Source organism: Dendropsophus ebraccatus, chromosome 11 (assembly GCF_027789765.1).
Source record: "Dendropsophus ebraccatus isolate aDenEbr1 chromosome 11, aDenEbr1.pat, whole genome shotgun sequence".
NCBI classification, from domain to species: Eukaryota; Metazoa; Chordata; class Amphibia; order Anura; family Hylidae; genus Dendropsophus; species Dendropsophus ebraccatus.
The window spans coordinates 9269177-9289265 of NC_091464.1; the positions used below are offsets into that span (position 1 = coordinate 9269177).

Genomic DNA, 20089 nt, shown 5'->3' on the forward strand with positions numbered 1-20089 from the left:
CTGACATGGACAGAGGTGGCAGCAGAGAGCACTGTGTCAGACTGGAGAGAATACACCACTTCCCGCAGGACATACAGCAGCTGATAAGTACTGGAAGACTTACCATTGTTAAATAGAAGTAAATTACAAATCTATAGAACTTCATGACACCATTTAATTTGAAAGAAAAAGATCTTTGCCGGAGTACCCCTTGAAGGTTGTGTTGTGACCCACAAGTGGCCGCTACCCATCATGTCACAACATGACCCCATTCCAGTGTGAACATAGCCTTGATGCAGAATCACTAGGGTTTCAGAACCCCTTTCACAGAAGTACAGAATAAGTGGATTAGTCACTAATGGGGTATACAATAATAGTAACAGTAATAATAATTTGTATTATTATTATCAGCCATAGTATATCCTTTTATACTGTATGTGTATAGTCCAGCTTCCATCTTGCTGCCCCCTTGGATGCCGGTCTTCTCACTGTTGCTGATGACATTATTCATACATCATGTATCCTGGCCAGGATGAAGCTAATGTCCCTATCGCCATGAAAAGCCTTGGTGCTTCGGTCCATAGTGATTATATATGGGGTTAGTTGTGTGTGGCCGTGTGCGGCCGTGTGCTGAGCGGCTCCTGGTCCTCTTCTCCGTCCCCCAGCCGCTGGATAGCTGGGGAGGCTGATTAGATGAAGCATTTTATAAGCAGATTGGGGCTAATTACAGCTTCCCATTCCTCAGCCGGCACACCGCGATGGGGGGAGATTCTGCTTGACGGCATAATAATAGCATGGCAAGCTAATTAACTGATCACAGGGAAGGGGCAAGATCCTGCCAGCTGTAATGTATCGCTCCGCAGAGGGAGAGGGGCCTGATGGACTCCTCTACTCTCTATACACTGTGCAAGACAAGAGGCGTATACACTGTGCAAGACGAGGTATATACACTGTGCAAGACGAGAGGCATATACACTGCAAGACGAGGTATACACTGCAAGACGAGGTATACACTGCAAGACGAGGTATACACTGCAAGACGAGGTATACACTGCAAGACAAGGTATACACTGCAAGACAAGGTATACACTGCAAGACAAGAGGCGTATACACTGTGCAAGACGAGGTATATACACTGTGCAAGACAAGAGGCGTATACACTGTGCAAGACGAGGTATATACACTGTGCAAGATGAGAGACATATTCACTGCAAGACAAGGGTATATACACTGTGCAGGACAAGAGGTGTATACACTGCATGACAAGGTATATACACTGTGCAAGACAAGAAATATATACACTGTACAAAACAAGAGGTATATACACTGTGCAGTACATGAGGTGTATACACTGCATGACAAGGTATATACACTGTGCAAGACAAGAGGTATATACACTGTGCCAGACAGGAGGTATATACACTGTGCAAGACGAGGTATATACACTTATAGACTTTGCTAGGATTCACCATCCTATAACGCAATGGCTTAATGGAGTCTAAGATGGCGTTTATGCAGCAGCGTTTTATGTGCATTTATTTTAGCATTATCATCTATAGTTTTAGTTACAATTTTGCATTTATGACTTAAGTGAGAGAAGTCTGCTTCTTGCCCGCTGCTGTAATGTGGCTCGCTCTGCCATGACACTCCTTACATAGATTTCCAGAGACATACATGTAGAAGGTGTCTCCCCCAGAAGCATGGCGCCCGACAAAGCCGCAATCTGTCTCTGCCGATGTAATTCTCGCTGCTACTGAGCTGCCCCCTCCTTACTGCTCACCCATATGACGCCTCACAATCCACCTCTTCTTGCTCTACATACACACTCTTCTTGGTACATTTTTTGAGCTTAAAGGGGCACTCCACTCAGAATCATGAGCCCAGCATTCAGTAATATTTGAATCTTTATATTACGTTGTGATTCTGTGTGCGTTTCTATAGGCCTCTCCCCCCCCTTCAAGATGGAAAATACCTGCTGCAGGGCTGACACTCTGTCTCGCTCTTTCCTCGCTACCCCCTCCCATCGGAGACTTAGATCACGTGTCCTCCGTCTCTGCAGAGAGTCGGCTTAGCGCTTAAAACCCAGCCCACCGCAGAGACGGAGGACACATGATTCACTGACTTCATTGTTCTGGGTTGGTCCGTCAGCGGTGGTTATCACGTCTCCCCTGTCTCTGCAGAGGGCAGGGCTGGAATCGATAAGCTGACCCGCCGCAAAGACAGAGGACACACGATTCATTGACTTCATTGTTCTGGGTTGGTCCGCGAGCGGTGGCTTCCCCCAGAGTTTATCACGTCTCCTCCGTCTCTGCAGAGGGCGGGGTTATCACTTACTGCAGAGACGGAGGACACATGATCCACTGACAACAGTGTTTCCGGAGGGTCCGTTGCCCACCGCTTTTACCATACCCCCTGTCCTGCGATGGGCCCTCTGCCTGGTATAGTGTTGTCTAGCAGAGCAGAGAAGCCGCACATACTATAGAAGTACACGGTACACGGACGTAGATGGAAGTACCCCGCGGCATGCCGGGAGATGTGGTTTCCCAGACTACTCTGTCTTCATTATAGTCCAGGATACAAAAAAACTTTGAAAGGAGGAACAAAGGGAAGGAGAAGAGTTGGAGAGATATAGAAAAAATTCACGGAGTGATCAAGACCAGGGAGCTTTGAAATGTTTATTTCTAAAAGGGCATGGGCGGAATACCCCTTTAAAATAACAAATTTGTCACCCTCTTACTGTCTACTAATCTGGCGGCACCGCCCGATCAGTATCAATAAAACATTAGGAACGTGTCAGTATATTTATTAAACGTTCCATCAGCCAAGAAGAGTGTCAGGGAGGCGGAGCCTGGGGCGTGTGACCACCGTGCCTCACTGTGCTGTATGATGCAGAGTGCGTGTCACTGGGCGCACACACGGTCAGGCGTAGTAATCCATTAGCATATTTTCGGGATAACACGGCGGTGTGGTTTCCTCCTTCTCTTAGAGGGTTATTCACTGTGATGCATGTGCTGCGGAGAGGAACTCTTCCCGTGTCATAGAATTATTTGCGCATTTCTTCCATCAAAGCGCAGTTGTTCTGACTTGTGTGAGAGAGAGTTATTGTAATGCCGCCTGGTCATGTGACATCAGAAGCGTGGCCCAGTGTGACACATGTGACCTTCTCAGGGAGGTTCGGAGATGGTTGTGTGTGGCGGCTCAGCGCTCCAGAGTATTTCACCATCCACATATGTGTCACACCTTGTCAGTGCCGCAAGGATTGCAGATTCTTCATTGATCCCTCGTTGACTCTTTGTAACACTGTAACATCGCCATTGCTGTATTAGTGAAGACTCAACCCTGTAAAGAATCATTCATTATGCAGCTAGTCAGCCAGTGGATTGATAGATAGATAGATAGTTTGTATCTTGGAGCAGCACTACCAGATAACGTGATGTGGGTGCCAGCGGGCAGCCAAGACCACGGCTTCCAACTTGAGTATACGTAGAAATTCCCACAGCACTCCAGGTTGGCAAAAGCAAACGTGATTTATTGCATAGTGAAACAGCACAAAGTAGTCAGAAGCGACGTTTCAACGACCTCCGTCGTCTTTTTCAAGCGTGGATAGATATATAGATAGATAGATAGACAGACAGACAGATAGATAGGAGATAGATAGATAGATAGATAGATAGACAGACAGACAGATAGATAGGAGATAGATAGATAGATAGATAGATAGATAGATAGGAGATAGATAGATAGATAGATAGGAGATAGATAGAAAGATAGATAGGAGATAGATAGATAGATAGATAGATAGATAGATAGATAGATAGATAGATAGATAGGAGATAGATAGATAGATATATAGATAGATAGATAGATAGATAGACAGACAGATAGATAGATAGATAGATAGATAGATAGATAGGAGATAGATAGATATATAGATAGATAGATAGACAGACAGATAGATAGGAGATAGATAGACAGACAGACAGATAGATAGGAGATAGATAGATAGATAGATAGGAGATAGATAGATAGACAGACAGATAGATAGATAGATAGATAGATAGATAGGAGATAGATAGATAGATAGATAGGAGATAGATAGATAGATAGATCGGAGATAGATAGATAGAAAGATAGATAGGAGATAGATAGATAGATAGATAGATAGGAGATAGATAGATAGATAGATAGATAGATAGATAGATAGATAGATAGATAGGAAATAGATAGATAGGAAATAGATAGATAGATAGATAGATAGATAGATAGATAGATAGATGGTTTTAACTCGCATGTGATGCTGAGCTAATGCATCATGGGATTGACAGCAGATTTAAAAAGCAATATGATATTTGAGAGTCAAGATGGTGGCCGGTCATATTACCAAGATGCAGTAATAAAAGGGCACTCCAGAGAAAAAAATTGTTTTCAAATCAGCTGGTGTCAGAAAGTTATGCAGATTTGTAATTGACCTATATTTAAAAATCTTCAGTCTTCCAGTACTTATCAGCTGCTGTGTGTCCTGCAGGAAGTGGTGTATTTTCTCCAGTCTGACATTGTGCTCCCTGCTGCCTCATCTGTCCATGTCAGGAACTGTCCAGAGCAGGAAAGGTTTTCTATGAGGATTTGCTTCTGCTCTGGACAATTCCTGACATGGACAAGGGTGGCAGCAGAGAGCACTGTGTCAGACTGAAGGGGAATACCCCACTTCCTGCAAGACATACAGCAGCTGATAAGTACTGGAAGAATGAAGATTTTGATTTGAAAGAAGATGATTTTCGCCCATTTTTTTCCAAAGACAAACCTGTGTGTGGCCGCTCCCTGATGCAGCTTCTTCAGTCTGTGGGCCCTAGGATCTCTCTGGCATTTTCCAGTATGGCCGTTATTGCAGCAGATAGGACGTTCCCATCAGATCACTAAACATTGGTTGTAGAATTGGTGAAATCTTGCTGTGCTGATACAGGTCACCAAGAGGTGAACGTCCTCGGAAATACCTCCTCTATCCTATAAAGGTTATTTTTATGTTACACCTTAATTCTAAGGCGTCTTCCCGAATGTAAGAAGAAGAAGAAGGAGGAGAAAACAATCACTGCAGAGTATGTGACATTTCCGCACAGGAGATGTAAGCGTAGAGGCTGTGCAGGGACCAGCTGTATACTATAATGGAGGGGACTGGGATTCCGCCTCCTCTCCATTCCACCCTGTGCGGAGGATTTTATTGCCTGTGAGCAGGTGCATGATTCTTACAATCTGTCGGAGTTCATTAAATCCTGCCCCAAACACGCGGCTGCCGTCACCGCGGCGGGAAGGTCACTCTGCCGCTCCTTTATCTTATCTGTAATGTGCCGCTTAATAGAAAGTGTGCAAATGTGTCCCCCGCAACAATGGGGGCACGGCAAAATCTACTCAGGAAATCTGCTCAGGAAACAACCTTTTTCCCAACATCACCATAGACTTTATATTTTATTACGTATATGAGACATATAGATATAATGAAACATTTGCCTGTTTTACATGTTCTTCCAGACGGACTTAAAGGGGTTCTGCAACAAAAATCTTTTTCTTTCAAATCAACTTTCAGAAAGTTCTATAAAAGCATATGTATGTATTTAAATGTGTGTATGTATGTATATTTGCTATATATATATATATGTGTGTGTGTGTGTGTATGTATATTTGCCATATATATATACACTACCGTTCAAAAGTTTGGGGTCATCCAAACAATTTAGTGTTTTCCATGAAAAGTCACACTTCTTCACCACCATACGTTGTGAAATGAATAGAAAATAGAGACAAGACATTGACAAGGTTAGAAATAATGATTTGTATGTGAAATAACATTGTTCTTACATCACACTTTGCTTCCGTCCCAGAATCCTCCTTTTGCAGCAATTCCAGCATTGCACAGCTTTGGCATTCTAGCTATTAATCTGTTGAGGTAAGCTGGAGAAATTGCCCCCCACGCTTCTAGAAGCAGCTCCCACAAGTTGGATTGGTTGGATGGGCACTTCTGGCGTACCATACGGTCCAGCTCCTCCCACAACAGCTCAATGGGGTGGTGATCTGGTTACATGCGCTGGCCACTCCATTACCTATGATAGAATACCAGCTGCTGCTTCTGCTGTAAATAGTTCTTGCACAATTTGGAGGTGTGTTTAGGGTCATTGTCCTGTTGTAGGATGAAATTTGCTCCAACCAAGTGCTGCCCACTGGGTATGGCATGGCGGTGCAGAGTGATAGCCTTCCTTATTCAGAATCCCTTTTACCCTGTACAAATCTCCCACCTTACCAGCACCAACCCCAGACCATCACATTACCTCCACCATGTATAACAGATGGCGTCAGGCATTCTTCCAGCATCTTCTCATTTCTTCTGCGTCTCACAAACGTTCTTCTTTGTGATCCAAACACCTCAAACTTGGATTCATCCGTCCACAACACTTTTTTCCAGTCTTCCTCTGTCCAATGTCTGTGTTCTTTTGCCCATCTTAATCTTTTTCTTTTATTGGCCAGTCTCAGATATGGCTTTTTCTTTGCCACTCTGCCCTGAAGCCCAAAATCCCGCAGCCGCCTCTTCACTGTAGATGATGACACTGGTGTTTTGCGGGTACTATTTAATGAAGATGCCAGTTGGGGACCTGTGAGGCGTCTGTTTCTCAAACTAGAGACTCTAATGTGCTTATCTTCTTGCTTAGTTGTGCAACGCGGCCTCCCACTTCTTTTTCTACTCTGGTTAGAGCCTGTTTGTGCTGTCCTCTGAAGGGAGTAGTACACACCGTTGTAGGAAATCTTCAATTTCTTAGCAATTTCTCGCATGGAATAGCCTTCATTTCTAAGAACAAGAATAGACTGTCGAGTTTCAGATGAAAATTCTCTTTTTCTGGCCATTTTGAGCGTTTAATTGACCCCACAAATGTGATGCTCCAGGAACACAATCTGCTCAAAGGAAGGTCAGTTTTGTAGCTTCTGTAACGAGCTAGACTGTTTTCAGATGTGTGAACATGATTGTACAAGGGTTTTCTAATCATCAATTAGCCTTCTGAGCCAATGAGCAAACACATTGTACCATTAGAAGACTGGAGTGATAGTTGCTGGAAATGGGCCTCTATACATCTATGTAGATATTGCACCAAAAACCAGACATTTGCAGCTAGAATAGTCATTTACCACATTAGCAATGTATAGAGGGGATTTCTTTAAAGTAAGAACTAGTTTAATGTTATCTTCATTGAAAAGTACAGTGCTTTTCCTTCAAAAATAAGGACATATTAATGTGACCCCAAACTTTTGAACGGTAGTGTATATATATATATATATATATATATATATATATATATATATATATATATACATACACACATATATATATATATATATGTATATATGTATATTTGCCTCATATATATGTGTGTGTATGTGTGTCTATGTATGTATATTTGCTATATATATATATGTGTGTGTGTGTGTCTGTATGTATGTATATATGTGTATGTATGTATATATCTGTGTGTATGTATGTGTCTCATATATATGTATATGTGTGTATGTATGTATATTTGCCTCATATATATGTTTATGTGTGTATGTATGTATATATGTGTGTATGTATGTATGTGTGTCTCATATATATGTATATGTGTGTATGTATGTACATTTGCCTCATATGTATGTATGTATATGTGTGTATTTATGTACATTTGCCTCATATGTATGTATGTATATGTGTGTATGTATGTATGTACAGTATGTGTCTCATATATATGTATGTATGTACATTTGCCTCATATATATGTGTGTATGTATGTATGTGATTGTGTGTGTGTGTGTGTGTGTGTGTTTGTATATATATATGCCTCATATGTATGTATATGTGTGTATGTAAATATACATGTATATATTTATATGTATGTATGTCTCATTCAGCAGATTCTCTGTCTACAACAAAAGACATAGAGAAACGTGAGCCTATAAGAAGAAAAGGAAGCATAACTGTATCTCATCCTTTTTGTTGCAGGAGGTCTCTGAATGAAATAATCTGTGTGTCCGCTCCGTCCTTGCACGGCTTAGGCCCTGTCCCTGTTTCGGTCAGCGTGGACAGAGCCAAGTTGGAGAGCAGTCTGCAGTTTGAGTACATTGATGACCCCAAGGTGCTGCGCATCGAGCCGGAGTGGAGCATTGCAAGGTAGGATGGGAGCCTTACTAGTCACCACCATTGGGTAATGCTTAGCACCTCACTAGGCCAGTCCCTGACCATACTCTACACAGTACAGCTCTGCTTGCAGAACAGTCACTGTGAGCCAGCAGACCCTTAGTGTAAAGTAGAGGGAGAGATGAATGGTGGTCAGTTCATCAGATGGTTGCTGCAGAAGTGCGAAAACTGCAGGCGGGCAGGAAAATAATAAACAGCTCAACTCCCCTGTCCTTGTGACTACGTGCAAAAGAAGAGCCCGTGGAGCCTCATCGAAGAGCCTCGAAACACAGGACTAGCCAGATATCCCTCCGGGAAGGACCCAGCCAAGGGGCGGCTCCTGTAAGGAAATCACCATATTAAGTGGCCCTATAAGTCAATGTTATGACAAGGGAAAATCAAGGCCAGGTATCCATCCACAGACAGCTGTTTCGGGGTGTTGCCCCTCATCAGTGTGGAGCAGGATTCTGGCTAGGTGGGAGCAATGCCTAGTAGAGCCATATGAGAAACATATCACTGATCTCAGGGAGAACAGCCAAACGATAACTCTGCCGGCTGCTAGTGAAAGCGCTCAATGCAGTGAAGTGTTAGGTGCATTGCCCCCTGGGAAACATGAACAAGCAAAAAAAGGAGCCCGTGGAGCCTCATCAAAGAGTCTCGAAACACAGGACGGCTCTACTAGGCATTGCTCCCACCTATCCTGATCCACACTGATGAGGGGCAACACCCCAAAACAGCTGTCTGTGGATGGATACCTGGTCTTGGTTTTTCCCTTGTCATTACATTGACTTGTAGGGCCACTTAATATGGTGGTTTTGGTGGTTTCCCTACAGGAGCTGCCCCTTAGCTGGGTCCTTCCCGGAGGGATGTCTGGCTAGTCCTGTGTTTCGAAACTCTTTGATGAGGCTCCATGGGCTCTTCTTTTGCATGTACATGTTTCCCAGGGGTCACCAGCTGATGTGAATGGGACCCAGGAGTGGCGCTACCGAGGCACAGGGACGGGGGAGTTTAGTCTGCCTGCAGTTTATGTACTTCCGTGGGACTTCTGTTTTAAAGGGGTTATCCAGTGTTGAAAAAAAACATGGCCGTTTTCTTTCAGAAACAGCACAGCTCTTGTCTTTAGGTCAGATGCGGTTTTGCAATTAAGATCCATTCACTTCAATAGAAATGAGTTGCAAAACCTGTAGCCAAAGTTGAGACAAGAGCAGCGCTGTCTCTGAAAGAAAGCGGTCATGTTTTTGTAGCACCGGAGAACCCCTTTAACCACAAGGTTTCTATAAAACCACTTCTATTCAGCAGACAAAACTGGAATGGTGTTGTGCAACATTATGGTCTAGGACACGGGTAGGGATCCTAGGACCTCCAGCTGTTGCAGAACTACAACTCCCATCATGCCTGGACAGCTAAAGCTTTGGCTGTCCATGCATATGGGGAGTTGTAGTTTTTAACAGCTGGAGGGTGGCAGGTTCCCTGGTCTAGACCTTACTATTACAGCTGCTATTCCCATCTTGTTCCTGGACGGGTTTCCATGTTCCTGCCGCCTTCATCTGCATCTTGCTGGCTCCCAGAATGAATGGTCTGAGTCATGTGACTGTTACTCATTTGTTATTTATTTGTAATTATTATTATTATTATTTTTTTCACAAAACCAAAAAGCTAAATGACTGTGAAAGATATAAAGATTCCCAAATAGTTTGGAACAAAACCAAATGTGTCTGTAAGTGCAAACATAAAGCAGAGATGGCAGCTATTACAGATGAGAGAGACGGCCGGGCTGCTTCATCTCTATAGAGCGGCAGCGTGATTCATATTGGGCGCTGCCATGTGTCACCCCGCACGCCTAATACATCAGGCAGGAGGATTGAATGGAAGAGGTGCTGGAGGTGCCGTATAAACAAGAACACATTTATATGTTTTCCCTCATTATACAAAGTAATTGTAATTGTCTGACGCCCGCCCGGAGGTGCTGATCGGCATGATGGGAGGTGTAGTACCCCATTAACACTTTATTCAGCAGCCAACATGTTTCAAAGATGATTCCTCTTCATCAGGTCCACATTCCTGGTGACTTGGTGAAGAGGAATCATCCTCAAAACACGTTGACTGCTAAATAAAGTGTTAATGGGGTACTATACCTCCAATAATCCTGATCAGCACCTGAGTTCCTCATATTTTCCATTGCTTGTGGATCTTCCTGAGCACCTTGGACCTTACATATATATATATATATATATATATATATATATATATATATATATATATATATATAATATACACACACACACACATACGTACATGCTCTACACTTCTATTTTTTATGACTTTTACAACCTGACCCTTATAGACATCACAAGTACCAGTGCACCTCCTGAGATCCCCATAGGTTTGGTATCGGCTTTGCAGGCGGCCGTTGCACCTAACTCATCAGCCCTAGTGTGTGTACTGCTGCTAAGCAATACTATAACTTATATTGCATTGATAGGAGGCCACTATTTGAAGGGATTGTACATGGTTTTCTTTAAGGAGGCTACAGTAAAAGGGCTGCAGCATCTAATACGCACTTTATCACCATCTGCTGTATATTCTATAGACCCACCTCCCAGAGACCTTTAGCCCAATGTCTGTCCCTAGTTTAAAGGGGTACTCCAGTGAGGTTTTTTTGTAAATTCTGTTTAAAAAATCTTCAGTCTTCCCATACTTATCAGCTGCTTTATGTCCTGCAGGAAGTGGTTGATTCTTTCCAGTGTGACACAGTGCTCTCTGCTGCCACCTCTGTCCATGTCAGGAACTGTCCAGAGTAGTAACAAATCCCCATAGAAAACCTCCCCTGCTCTGGACAGTTCCTGACATGGACAGAGGTGGCAGCAGAGAGCACTGTGTCAGACTGGAAGGAATCTACAGCTTTCTGTTGGACATACAGCAGCTGATAAGTACTGGAAGACTGGAGATTTTTAAATAGAAGTAAATTACAAATCTGTATCCCTTTCTGACACCAGTTGATTTGAAAGAAAAAGATTTCAGCCGGAGTACCTCTTTAACCTGTCTGCTATTAGCCCATAGCTGAACACACAGTGACAGGTGCTCCTAGAAAGTAGCCGTCACATTTTTATCCATCACTTTTTATGATGTATTTCTTCACATTAACAATCTCATTACACTCGCTGGATGGATACGAGGGGGAGATTGGGGTCTGCTCATCCCATGGCATCTTGTAGCCTTAACCCGGGGGCAGCGCAATTACATGGTGACCTTTACATTGCACACGGCCGCCTCTGGAGAAGGTTTGCAGCCACATTTGTATGGTCCGGGGATGTTCTCCATCCTCATACGGTCCCCCTCACCGTGTCTCAATAAATAAAGAATTTATAGATTTTCACAGTGAAATCCCTGAACATTAGTCTCTTCATTTCCTCCATGTTATGGAATACATATAAAGCGTCACGCTTAAAGGAGAGCTGAAAATGAGAATTAAAGGTTACACTTCTCCTGTATATTGCTCCCCTACTTCAGCCCTGAGCGCTAAAAGTTATATGGATTTGTAATATACTTCTATTTAAAAATCTCCAGTCTTCCAGTACTTATCAGCTGCTGTATGTCCCGCAGGAAGTGGTGGATTCTCTCCAGTCTGACACAGTGCTCTCTGCTGCCACCTCTGTCCATGTCAGGAACTGTCCAGAGCAGCAGCAAATCCCCATAGAAAACCTCTCCTGCTCTGGACAGTCCCTGACATGGACAGAGGTGGCAGCAGAGAGCACTGTGTCAGACTGCAGAGAATACACCACTTCCTGCAGGACATACACCAGCTGATACGTACTGTAAGACTGGAGATTTTTAAATAGACGTAAATTACAAATCTATATTACTTTCTGACTGGTTGAATTCAAAGAAAACCATTTTTTTGCCCGAGTACCCCTTTAATAGTGAGGAATAATACACGAGCAAAGATCTACTATTAGTATGAAGGAAATAATCTGGAACACTTGGAAATCTGTGTGTGTATCCGGCGGGGTTATCATGGTCCGCGAATGGCTCATCCTCCCAAATGAATAGCAGAGATGTGTATGATACGAGGCCTCTCACCACTGCCGGGCCGCAGATAAGGGAAGAGAAGGTCACATATTGATAAACTACGGCACGGCTTATGGCGGTGTGATATGGCATTACACAGAAGAATTAGTAGTGGCAGTGGCGGCCGGCTGGCAGGGGCTACACAGGTGTTTTCCTCCTGTCCCCGTTGTGTATTCCTGAGAGTAAATCAGAATAATGGCCCCATAAAGTGTACAAATAAATATCAGCAAATATACATCCTCACGTCAAAATTCTATCGATCCCAAGTGTTGCCATTGATTGTGGCCGGCGATAATGTGGCCGTGGAGCTGGGATGGCAGCGTTCTGCACTGTAATGGTATTGATCTGCATGGAGGCTACATGGGGAGGCCGGCTCCGTCATACACTTCTCAGGCTGCACTCCCTATATGACACCTTTATAGGATAAAGAATTCAGACGTAACCTTGTATTTTACTGCAGTCATACAGTCACCCCAGCACTAACAACAAGCTAATGTAACATCAGCTAATGGGGGGCAGGTATAGTAACCCCAGCACTAACAACAAGCTAATGTAACATCAGCTAGTGGGGGGCAGGTATATGGGGTGTAGGTATAGTAACCCCAGCACTAACAATGGCATAGAGCTCATCCTATAACATCTTATTGTATGGTGTAACATCAGCTAGTGGGGGGCAGGTATAGTAACCCCAGCACTAACAACAAGCTAATGTAACATCAGCTAGTGGGGGGCAGGTATATGGGGTGTAGGTATAGTAACCCCAGCACTAACAATGGCATAGAGCTCATCCTATAACATCTTATTGTATGGTGTAACATCAGCTAGTGGGGGGCAGGTATAGTAACCCCAGCACTAACAACAAGCTAATGTAACATCAGCTAATGGGGGGCAGGTATAGTAACCCCAGCACTAACAACAAGCTAATGTAACATCAGCTAATGGGGGGCAGGTATATGGGGTGTAGGTATAGTAACCCCAGCACTAAACTATGACAGAGCACATCCTATAACGTCTTATTGTATCCTGTAACATCAGCTAGTGGGGGGCAGGTATAGTAACCCCAGCACTAACAACAAGCTAATGTAACATCAGCTAATGGGGGGCAGGTATATGGGGTGTAGGTATGGTAACCCCAGCACTAACAATGACACAGAGCGCATCCTATAACGTCTTATTGTATTTTGTAAAACAATGGACTGGACTACACAATGATGACAGAGCTCCACCAGTTATTCACCCAGCTAATGGGGTCGTGGTATATGGGGTGTAGGTATATGACGTGGGCTTATATGGGGTGTAGGTATAAAAGGTGTGGGTATATGGGGTGTAGGTATATGGGGTATAGGTATGTGGAGTATATATATATATATATGGGGTGTAGGTATAGGAGGTGTGGGTATATGGGGTGTAGATATATGGGGTTGGGAAGTAGGTATATGGGGTGTAGGTATATGGGGTATAAGTATGTGGAGTGTATATATATATGGGGTGTAGGTATAGGAGGTGTGGGTATATGGGGTGTAGATATATGGGGTTAGGGTGTAGGTATATGGGGTGCAGATATAAGGGGTATAGGTATGTGGTGTGTAGATATATGAGGTGTGGGTATATGGGGTGTAGGTAAATGAGGTGCAGGTATATGAGGTGTAGGTATATGGGCTAAAGGTATGTGGGGTGTGGGTATATGGGGTGTAGGTGGAGTGTATATATATGGGATGTAGATATATGGGGTTATGTATATATGGGGTGCAGCTATAAGAGGTATAAGTATGTGGGGTGTAGCTGTAGATTGGTGATGAGTTTTTTTTTTTTATAGAAGTAAATTACAAATCGGTATAACTTTCTGACACTAGTTGATTTGACTTATTTCCCCTTTAACTGGCATCTCATAGTTGCTGAAGGCTGCAGTAGGATACTTTTCAAGGTTGCCAGACATCATTACAGGCTGAACTGTGACACCATTGGGGACAGGCTACACAGTGACACCATTGGGGACAGGCTGCACTGTGACACCATTGGGGACAGGCTGCACTGTGACACCATTGGGGACAGACTGCACTGTGACACCATTGGGGACAGACTGCACTGTGACACCATTGGGGACAGGCTGCACTGTGACACCATTGGGGACAGGCTGCTTTGTGACACCATTGGGGACAGGGTGCACTGTGACACCATTGGGGACAGGCTGCACTGTGACACCATTGGGGACAGACTGCACTGTGACACCATTGGGGACAGGCTGCACTGTGACACCATTGGGGACAGGCTGCACAGTGACACCATTGGGGACAGGCTGCACTGTGACACCATTGGGGACAGGCTGCACTGTGACACCATTGGGGACAGGCTGCACTGTGACACCATTGGGGACAGGCTGCACTGTGACACCATTGGGGACAGGCTGCACTGTGACACCATTGGGGACAGACTGCACGGTGACACCATTGGGGACAGGCTGCACGGTGACACCATTGGGGACAGGCTGCACCGTGACACCATTGGGGACAGGCTGCACTTTGACACTATTGGGGACAGGTTGCACTGTGACACCATTGGGGACAGGCTGCACTGTGACACCATTGGGGACAGGCTGCACTGTGACACCATTGGGGACAGGCTGTACTGAGACACCATTGGGGACAGGCTGTTTTGTGACACCATTGGGGACAGGCTGCACTGTGACACCATTGGGGACAGGCTGCACTGTGACACCATTGGGGACAGGCTGCACTGTGACACCATTGGGGACAGGCTGCACTGTGACACCATTGGGGACAGGCTGCACTGTGACACCATTGGGGACAGGCTGCACTGTGACACCATTGGGGACAGGCTGCACTGTGACACCATTGGGGACAGGCTGTTTTGTGACACCATTGGGGACAGGCTGCACTGTGACACCATGTCTGTAACCTCTGTGGATGTCATAAGCCGGAGGAAGTTTGGACACTGTGACGGCTTGTGTGCTCAGCCAGAATACATCTACAATAATACGGACATAACGGACAATGAGGAGGGAGCAGCATGTGGGGGGACACAGCACATCTCTTATACCACACTAGGAAGAGCCGGTCTGTGTGCAGGCATGGAGGGAGAACATGAGCAGAGCATGGGAGCTCCGAATGGTCATGTTTGGGCATGATGGGAGTTGATGGAGCACCCAGGTTCCCTATCCCTGATCTATAGAAACCAGGAGAAGGAATAGAGCCAAAATATGCAGAGATGTCTGACCCCTTACCTCTCTGTTATACACTATCCAGTATATATGTTGTATTTGTTGCACCAGTTTCTCATCCGATAGCCTGAACTAATCGCCCGTATTTTTTTGTTTGTTTTTTCTCGTCCGCAGTGGTCACACTTCCCTGACTGTCATTGGTACCAACCTTGACATCATCCAGGAGCCGAGAATCCGTGTGAAGTATAACGGCAAGGAATCTGTAAACGTATGTGCCTGGCAGGCAAACAACTCTTTCTTATAGCGAAAGACTTATGTTTTTCCTTGCTAGAATTACACCAAAACATCAAGAAAATATGATCTGAAAACTACCGAAAAGAAAATAATTTGTAAAGAAAACGGGACACCTTTGATCATGTTTATTGTTCTCTGACAAGGTCACTGCTGTTAGGTCATTGTCTCGCTTGTTGTCTAGGTTTTAGAGAGCATAGCGCCACCTAGTGTCCATGAGCGGTATAGGTGGGGATGGGATTTTCTGCTGTTCCTTTGTACCTATTGTTGCAGAGTCACATGCAGTTACTGTGACTACATAGTGGGCATCTGAAGAGCTTTTATTCATTCTATTTAACCACTGCGTATATATTTTTTTTATTCTCATTGCTTTTTTTTTTTTTTAATCTGGTCAGGTGTGTAAGAATGTAAATGCCACCTGTCTGACATGCTGGGCTCCTGCTCTCACACCGGAGTATCGCCCGGGCCTGGACGCTGTAGAGACACCAGATGAGTTTGGCTTCATCTTCAATAATGTACAGTCATTACTGATCTTCAACAACACCAAATTCATCTATTACCCCAACCCGACCTTCGAGCTCCTGAGCACCACAGGCGTCCTGGAGCAGAAGCCGGGATCTCCTATAATACTGAAGGTTAGAGGCCAGTGGGCAGAAGGGGGGTAATATACAGTACAGGATGACCTGTGATCATCTGTAAATAGTAACACTACAGCTACCTGTGCTTCTCTATAGGGGAAGAACCTCTGTCCGCCGGCTCCAGGAGGCGTCAAGCTGAATTACACTGTGCTGATTGGTGATACTCCATGTGCCGTCACTGTATCGGAGACACAACTCCTCTGCGAGTCGCCTAACCTCACCGGGCAACACAAAGTCACTGTAAGTTTCTACTGTCAACATTTGTAAAGGAGAACTCCGGGCTGGGGTGATATTTGGCAGAGTACTGGGGAGGATGAAAGAGTGGGGACCTGGGCTGTGATATGTTAGGCCCACTCAGTCAGTCAGCGGATAAGGCGGGACCCCTTCTATGGCCGCTGACTGGCTGAGCGGGCCTAACACATCACAGCCCAACTCAGACCCAGAAGCGTCCGGGACCAGGGGATCGGAGCTGCAGGATACTCACATCAATGCTGGAGCGGGGGAGGTGTGAGCATGTTACATCTTTCATCCTACACCCCCACCCCCTCAGCACCAAAAATCCCCCCAGCCCGGAGTTCTCCTTTAAAGGGGTTGTTTGATATTTCAACATTTTCACGCATGTAGATGTATTACTTACTAATGTCACATGATCATGTTTCTGGTGTTTAGTTCCTGGCCGTACTATCATCACTAGTTATCTTCTCTCACTTCCCCCTCTGATCTTCACTGCTCCTTGTCTTATTCCACTCCCCACTGAAGGATTGTGTTTCTCATGCTGGGCAGCAGATAGTTTTTATGGAGGAACATAGCAGAAAGGTCACTCAGTAGCAGTGTCATGTGTGCAGCACCGCTTTATACCTTGTAATAGAAGACATGCAGATAGCTGTAAGAAACAGCAGGGCCTAGCAAAAAAAACAGCAAAATCCAGACTGTGGAGCAGACCTCTCCGCAGGTAATGACTTTGAAAGTTTTTTTATTTTATAGAGGCCACAGGTCCTGCCGTAACAGTCTATGGTAAAAATCAGTGCAACTGCTCAAAGCTGCAGCGACCTTCAGTGTCCCTGTGAGGCCGTGTACAGTATCCATTGCCTAGGGCTACCTCAGCCAAGGGATTGCTGTCAAAAAATTGCAGAAAGCTAAAAAAAAAAAAAAAAAAAAAAAAGGCCTCCCTGCTCTGTGTACTGATATGTGACCTATAGGGCACATATAATACACAGCAGAATCCGCCACCATAGGTTGTGTTTGCAGGTTGGTCACTTCCATTGAAGTCAGTTGGCATAATCTAAGGTACAACAAATCCTTGCCCGAACCATAGAAGAAATTGGATGTACAAATCTGGGCTGTGGGTAATATCAGCATGGAAAATCTCCACGGTGCGGGCATGAACGTTGCAACAATGTGCAGGTTTTCCATGTGCAAATCTGTGCAAAAAATTAAAAAAAAATCTGTCCCTTGTACATTTCCCCTGATTTCTTTGCACTGTCCTGTTGTCTTACATCACCTGAGCTCTGTGCTTTATTCTGGACATGTGTTTGTATTATTAGGAGTTAGATGACACTTTGGGTGACTTGTATCATGGTGATATATTTGCCGCTGTATGCTTCATGCTCCTGAGACTATTATACGGGTGGGAGATTCCTCACATACAGACATCATCGTCATCACTGTATATTCAAAGACTTTTCTGTCTCGTGCTAGGTTCATGTCGGAGGAATGGTCTTCTCACCTGGGTCTATCAATGTGATATCCGACAGCCTCCTGACCCTTCCTGCCATTGTCAGCATAGCTGCTGGTGGAAGCCTCCTCCTCATCATCGTCATCATTGTGCTTATCGCATACAAACGCAAATCCAGAGAGAATGATCTCACACTGAAAAGGCTGCAGATGCAGATGGACAACCTGGAGTCCCGGGTGGCCCTCGAATGTAAAGAAGGTGAGTATTGAGAAGCCTGTAAATAAGTCTGTAACTGGTGACCAGTGAACCTGTTCGGGTTCTGCAACTTTATCCAAACTCGACCACTCATCGTTTGATTCCTGGCGGCAGCAGAAGTCTGATGCCGCTCTAGGAAGTCCTGTAAAACATGCACACAGCCTATGGCCTATGGCTGTATCCATGTTTTCCTGGTAGCCATGGGCGGCATCCACCTTCTGCAGCTGCTGGGAGTCAACGCCCAGTGCTCGGGTTCGGATAAAGTTGCAGAACCTAAACATTTTGACAGGTTCACTCCATACTATCTGTGACCACTATTTCATCTAAGCAGTGAGACTTACAAATCATAGAGCTAGGGTCCTATTCCACAAAGCAATTTTTCAACAAAAAACATCTTAAAACATCTTAAATTACCACAATGGCGAACAACGTGAAATCGTTAACCTAATTATACGGAACAGTGATTGTTACAATCGTTCCTTTGGTCGTCCTGTCGTCTCCACTGCGAACAACCGAACGACATCTTATTACACAGAACAATGTGCGAACGATCAACGATAAAAATAGGTCCAAATTCTATCAAACAACCAATGATTTCTCGTTGGACGTTCAATCGTTGTCTGCTAGTACACAAAACGATCTAACGATTTTTCGAACGATAGTCATCCCGTGGAATAGGGACCTTACAATGCGAAATCCTGCAGACGTCTCGAGTTATTATTATGATTCTGTGGCGTTAACCCTTTTTTTTCTGGGACGCCCGGCTCAGAGGGTCGCACATTCCAGCGCCGGGGTCAGAGGTTGATGGAAGGAGACTTTGGGCCTGACAATTAATGTACCATTGAGTTAGCTCCGCGGATGGGATCGCCCTATCGCATTTGTCTTCCATTGTTTTTGCACATGTTCCGTTAAGCCGAACAACAGTCAAAACATGTAAAAGGGTTTTTGTTTCGGCAGCTGATCCCCGGCCTGGGACGTGTATACATTTCACTGGACACACAACAAGTGGATAAATAGCTGCCATCTGCTGTCTGTAACTATAATATGGCCGACCCTGGACTAATGCGCAATGGGCAGAGGTTAGATAAAGATGGCAACACATGGACGTTGTATTACTACTCAGTGTTAGGCAGCTGGGATACTTAGAGGATTTGTGACGGAGATCAGACAGAAGAGGCTTCCTTGGCACCTATATAGTCAGGCTACACAGCACCAGCTCTCTCTCTGCTCTTTGCTACTAAAATCCTGGTTATATGTCTGTATACCCAAGGCCGAGCGTTTACATGGGGTTTGGCTAGACAGAGAATGGCAACTCTATTGTTTTCTTTTAGGTAACAATAACGTCCAGTACATGTTAGAATTTTGTCCATCTTTGCTTTGGCCATCATATAGTTATAGTCTCATACAGTATATAGTTATATATACACCCATGATAGTCATATACTGTATATAGTTATACTGTATATAGCCATGGTATAGTCATATACTGTATATAATTATATATAGCCATGAGATAGTCATATACTGTATATAGTTATATATAGCCATGGGATAGTCATATACTGTATATAGTTATATATAGCCATGGGATAGTCATATACTGTATATAGTTATATATAGCCGTGGGATAGTCATATACTGTATATAGTTATATATAGCCGTGGTATAGTCATATACTGTATATAGTTATATATATATATATATATATATATAGCGCCATGGTATAGTCATATACTGTATATAGTTATACTGTATATAGCCATGGTATAGTCATATACTGTATATAGTTATATATAGCCATGGGATAGTCATATACT

At 44.3% G+C, this 20089-nt stretch overlaps 1 protein-coding gene across 4 annotated transcripts in view; it reads left to right on the forward strand.

Moving 5' to 3' along the window:
• The window catches only part of PLXNA2 (plexin A2), a 279919-nt gene that overhangs the window by 225921 nt on the left and 33909 nt on the right, over positions 1 to 20089 (forward strand). For all 4 annotated transcript variants that reach the window (XM_069945090.1, XM_069945091.1, XM_069945092.1 and 1 more), the window contains 5 exons: positions 7994 to 8161; positions 15588 to 15681; positions 16100 to 16339; positions 16439 to 16582; positions 18041 to 18275. In XM_069945090.1, coding sequence (XP_069801191.1) covers positions 7994 to 8161; positions 15588 to 15681; positions 16100 to 16339; positions 16439 to 16582; positions 18041 to 18275 — 881 coding nt within the window. The remainder of the gene's footprint in view (positions 1 to 7993; positions 8162 to 15587; positions 15682 to 16099; positions 16340 to 16438; positions 16583 to 18040; positions 18276 to 20089) is intronic.